At 61.1% G+C, this 4,650-nt stretch overlaps 1 protein-coding gene across 1 annotated transcript; it reads right to left on the bottom strand.

Moving 5' to 3' along the window:
- Nucleotides 1-484: 484 nt before the first annotated feature.
- FZD8 (frizzled class receptor 8) lies at nt 485-4,306 on the bottom strand. The gene is given in 8 exon segments (XM_031651930.1): nt 485-2,359; nt 2,442-2,771; nt 2,773-2,856; nt 2,858-2,906; nt 2,909-2,957; nt 2,960-3,000; nt 3,003-3,068; nt 3,071-4,306. Coding segments are annotated over 8 exon segments (1,974 nt in total). The 5' UTR covers nt 3,477-4,306; the 3' UTR covers nt 485-1,410.
- Nucleotides 4,307-4,650: the final 344 nt, after the last annotated feature.

Genomic DNA, 4,650 nt, shown 5'->3' with positions numbered 1-4,650 from the left:
TGCCGAAGCATTCTTCTGCTAATTCAACAGCCTTCTGCTCAAATAAATTAGCTTAGTCTTGACAGAGGAACAATAGCTTTTTTCTCTAGGAAAAGCAGCACATTTGGTATACACAAGCGCTGAAGGTTATTAAGATGTTAACCCGTTAGTTTAATCCATTGAAGGGCGCCTGCTCCCCTACCAGATTGTCAAGTGACTTCTACAGTAAAGGGTGAGGTATGGTTTAAAACATTAACCTCTACACCTCAGCAATGCGTTCCTTCCCTGGAACACCAGGTGCTTTCAAAATCACGGACTCCAGAAATGAATGCAGGGTTTTGAAACCTTTAGTGATACCATACAGGATAAATAACAAGGCCTAAGGGGAATTACTGCCTTGCAGAAGTTCCATTCACATCCACTAAGGTGAGAGTTGTTATTGGATCAGAAAAGAGCTCCCATGAAAAACACCGTCTTTGGGGAAGGTGCAAAAACTCAATTTTGATTTCAGTTCAACAATGATATTTACTTGGCTAACAACTTAAGAACTAGAGTTTAACAAGTAATTTTCTTCATGCCTAAGGTCAGTGTACAGAATGACAAGCCAGAAAATGTCCATTTTCCCCATGCGTCCTTAGCAAGCATTTTAAAGGTGACAGCTCAGAAGAGGCGGGGGAGAGGGCAATTGTTAAATCATTTATCAAAAGTCATTTTATTGACAAAATATAATACTTATATCTGTTCTTACAGGGGTAAGCCTCTAAACTTTTTACAAAATCATGTACACACTGTATATCTTTGGATATATACATATTTTACACTTTTTTTTTTTTTTTTTACAATTTAACAAATAATTATATAAATACATCCTCTAATGTAAGAAACCCGTATTTACTTGGGGTGTATAATTAAGACATTTCTTGTTTGTTTACTTAAGGCATTTGCCTGGTCATTAAGAATACCCAAACCGTGCAATCCCATCAGGTCGCGGTCACCCCTCCTCCAGGGTAAGTCAGGGGTGGGAGTTTACGTAAGAGAGTCGAGGGAGAAAAAGAGGTTCTCCCAGGTGATATCTGTGTATCTGACTGCAAACCCAGCCAAGTGCAGCCAGGGAGAGCTCCAAACCTCGGGTTCTGGAAACGCCGCAGAGTCCACCCTCCTCAGCCAACAGAAATTAACGCGTGGCGGGAGGAGCTCCCGGCACATCAATGGAGGAATAGGGGCTGGGTCTGGGAGGCTTCAATGCCAGGTACTTTGTTCTAAGTGAGTCATTTAAGTCCCAGCTAATGGATACCATTAAGAGTTCATTATCATGCTAATAGCAATCAACACTGTGAAGGGGTGGGAACCTCAGCCCATCAAGTGTCCCTTCGCTGCACTTGGTCTCCTCGCCCCCCTCCCCACCCTTCCTGGGCGCCGCCTCCCCTCCGCTCAGACCTGGGACAATGGCATCTGCTTTGGATAAGACACGGAGCTGGCCGTGCCCGACCGCCACGTCAGGCCGGTGCTGACGTCGCTGTAGAGAGAGCCCGCGCCACCGCCCGGTCCCCCGCCGCCGGGCCCCCCGCCGCCACCGTCCCCCGGCCCGCCGCCGCCCCCAGCGGCCGTGGCGCCCGCGCCCCCACCCACTGCGGCGCCCTTACTGGCCCAGCAGCAGCGGGTGCACAGGGAGCGCCAGGACTCCAGCGTCTTGCCGGACCAGACCCACACGCCCGAGGTGATGCCCACCACTAGGCACATGAAGTACTTGAGCATGAAGACGGCGTAGTCGGGCCTGCGCGCCTGGTCAGGCTGTAGGTCCCGCAGGCACGGGCAGTTGTGCGTGGCCTCCCAGCGCGGGCGGTTGTGCTGCTCGTAGAAGAGGCAGGCGACCACCACTGCCGCGGGCACGGTGTAGAGCACGGTGAACAGGCCCAGGCGGATCATCAGCTTCTCCAGCTTGTGCGTCTTGGTGGGGCCGTCCTGCTGCTTGATGACTGAGCGGATGCGGAAGAGCGACACGAAGCCGGCCAGCAGGAACATGGTGCCAATGAAGAGGTAGATGACCAGCGGCGCCAGCACGAAGCCGCGCAGATTGTCCAGGCTCTGGTTGCCCACGTAGCAGATGCCCGCCACTGGGTCGCCGTCCACCGAGCTGAGCGCCAGCACCGCTATGGACTTAACGCTGGGCACGAGCCATGCGGCCAGGTGAAAGTACTGCGAGTAGCCGGCGATGGCTTCGTTGCCCCACTTCATGCCGGCCGCCAGAAACCACGTGAGCGACAAGATCACCCACCAGATGGAACTGGCCATGCCGGGTTAGCGGTAGACTAGCAAGAAGACCACGGTGCACAGCGCGGGGCCGGTGGTCTCATAGCGCATCGCGCATGCTCCAGCACCGCTTCAGCTCCTCGCACTCGCCGCGCCCTGTTCGGAGCCGGGCTTTGCGCCTGCCATTGGCGCCTCTGCGCTCCGCCGGTTACATGTCACCACTTCGCGCCCTCTTTTTGCGCCTGGCAAGTGCCGCTGCTGACCGCCGCCACCTTTCGTGGTCTGCCAATTGGCAAAATTGTAGCCCACTGACACCGAAGAGGTAGGCCGAGAAAGACATTTCTGGTCGTCGGCAATTTGAAGGCTCCATGTCAATGAGGAAGGTGAGACGGTACGAAGGTGACACGAAGCAGAGCACCGGACTATTGCGGCCGATCCAGAAGACCGTGAAGGCGCGCCTGTCCCATTGAAGAAGGGTTGGCAAGGCAGCGCAGCTGGCGATCTGGCCTGTCTTGACGCGGTTGTAGAGCGGGTGTTGCCGGACACGCCACCATGGGCTGGGCTGCATTGGCACCCGGCCGCGAGGGAGCCGCGCCGCTGCCAGGCCGCGCCCGCCACCGGGCGTCACACCGGCGGAAGCGCCGCCGCGCTGCTGCCGCTACCGTTCCCGCCGCCAGGGGCGGTGTAATTAGCCTCTGCGGGCTGCTCGCGTGGCCGCTGCCCGAGGGAGCGGCTGCCTGCGCGGCGGCGGCGGCAGGCGGCGCGGGGGCTGGGCGCGGCGGTGGTGAGGTCGGTGTGGCCAGTCCATGCACAGCGGTCAGGGTTGCCCTCCTGTTCGCCTCGCAGCGCATGGTCGGGCCGGTGGCGAAGCCGTACTGACGCATGAGCGGCGCGCAGCCGGCCTTGGCGCGCTCGCACACCGAGCGGCAGGGCGGCAGCGGCTTCTTGTAGTCCTCCAGGCAGATGGGCGTGTACATGCTGCACAGGAAGAACTTGAGGTCGGGCGAGCACTGGATCTCCACCAGCGGCCAGAACTGGTGCACCTCCAGGCCCGCCTCGTCCTGCGTGTCGTGGTTGAACTGGTTGGGCATGTAGGTGTAGTTGTAGCCGATGCCCTTACACAGCGGCACGGTGATCTCTTGGCACGCCAGCTCCTTGGCCGAGGCGGCCGCCGCGCCGCTAGAGCGCTGCAGCAGCGCTAAGGCGGCCAGCAGCGAGGTCACTTCCAACAGGTAACCCCACTCCATGCTGTGCGCCTCGGCCCGGTGCCCTCGCCCTCCAGACGGCGCGCAGAAGGGTGCCGGGGGGGAGGGGGCACGAGAGAGCCGGAGACGGGGAAAGCCGGTGATCTGGGATCTCCCTTATGCCTCGCCCGGGAGAGGAGTCTGCTGATAATCTAGCCCCTCGTAGGGGCGCGTCCGCAGCCTCGGCAGGGCCCTTCCGCACTCCTTTTCGCCGCTCCTGGGATTTGAAGGCGGCCGCAGGCGCGCGCCACAGTCCGAAGGTCCTCTCTGCTCGCCCCAGGTCGCGCTCAGCCCTCGCGGCGCAGAGCGTCCGGGCTTCGGCTCATCGTCCCGCGCTCGCTCGCCTCCTCTCCGCGCGCCCGACCACTTCTCCCCGCCGCGCTGGGCGGCGGTGACTCCGCCGGGCACAGAGGGCGGCGGCGCTGCAAGTTTCCTCTCGGGCCGCGGTGCGCAGTCAAGATGGCTGGGCCCGGCCGTTCGCCGCGCCGGGTCAGCCCTGGAGGCCACCGCTTAGCCCCCGGGGGCTCATGCCCGCCCCCAAGGCCGCGCCACCGCCGCCGCCGGAGTTGGGGACCCGCCTCGGCCCAGGCCGCCGCCCTCTTTCTCCGGTGTCCGTCCTTCGTCCGTCAGCCCCCTGGACAGACGGACCCCCGCCACCAGGAAAAGTCAGCGCCGCGCTCCGTCCGCAGTCGGGCGAGGCGCACGCAGTCTCCTTCCTGCTGGACACCCAGGAGCAAATCCAGACCGGAAGGCGGAGCGGACACCTGAGTGGCGCGGCCCGCGCCCAGCCGCCGCCGCCGCCTCCTCGGCGGGAGCAGCGCCCTTCGCCCAACTTCCCGGCTCCAGCCCCGCTCGCGCCGCGCGGCCGGCTCATGAATATTTATACAGCGCGGACTCGGTCTCCGCCCCCAGCCCCGCGAGCCAATCGCCGGGCGGCGGGGCGGAGTCCACGCGCTCCCAGGGCTCAGCCTTCCTTAAGGCAGTCCCCGAGTGTCCGCACCGCTGTGCGCGTTCTCTGCGGATGGAGAGTTTTGGTAACCTTGGGATTGGCCGCAGAGACAGAGTGTTGGCCACGGGTGTCCCCATGGCGCTGAGTGCGTCTGAGGTCTTGGTGCCCTTTCCCCGAGTCTGCCCTTGGGGACAGGGACGGGGTTTGGTGTAGCGCACGCCTCTTCGC

The sequence above is a fragment of the Papio anubis genome, chromosome 11 (assembly GCF_008728515.1).
Source record: "Papio anubis isolate 15944 chromosome 11, Panubis1.0, whole genome shotgun sequence".
NCBI classification, from domain to species: Eukaryota; Metazoa; Chordata; class Mammalia; order Primates; family Cercopithecidae; genus Papio; species Papio anubis.
This window is presented reverse-complemented; position numbering and strand designations above follow the sequence as displayed.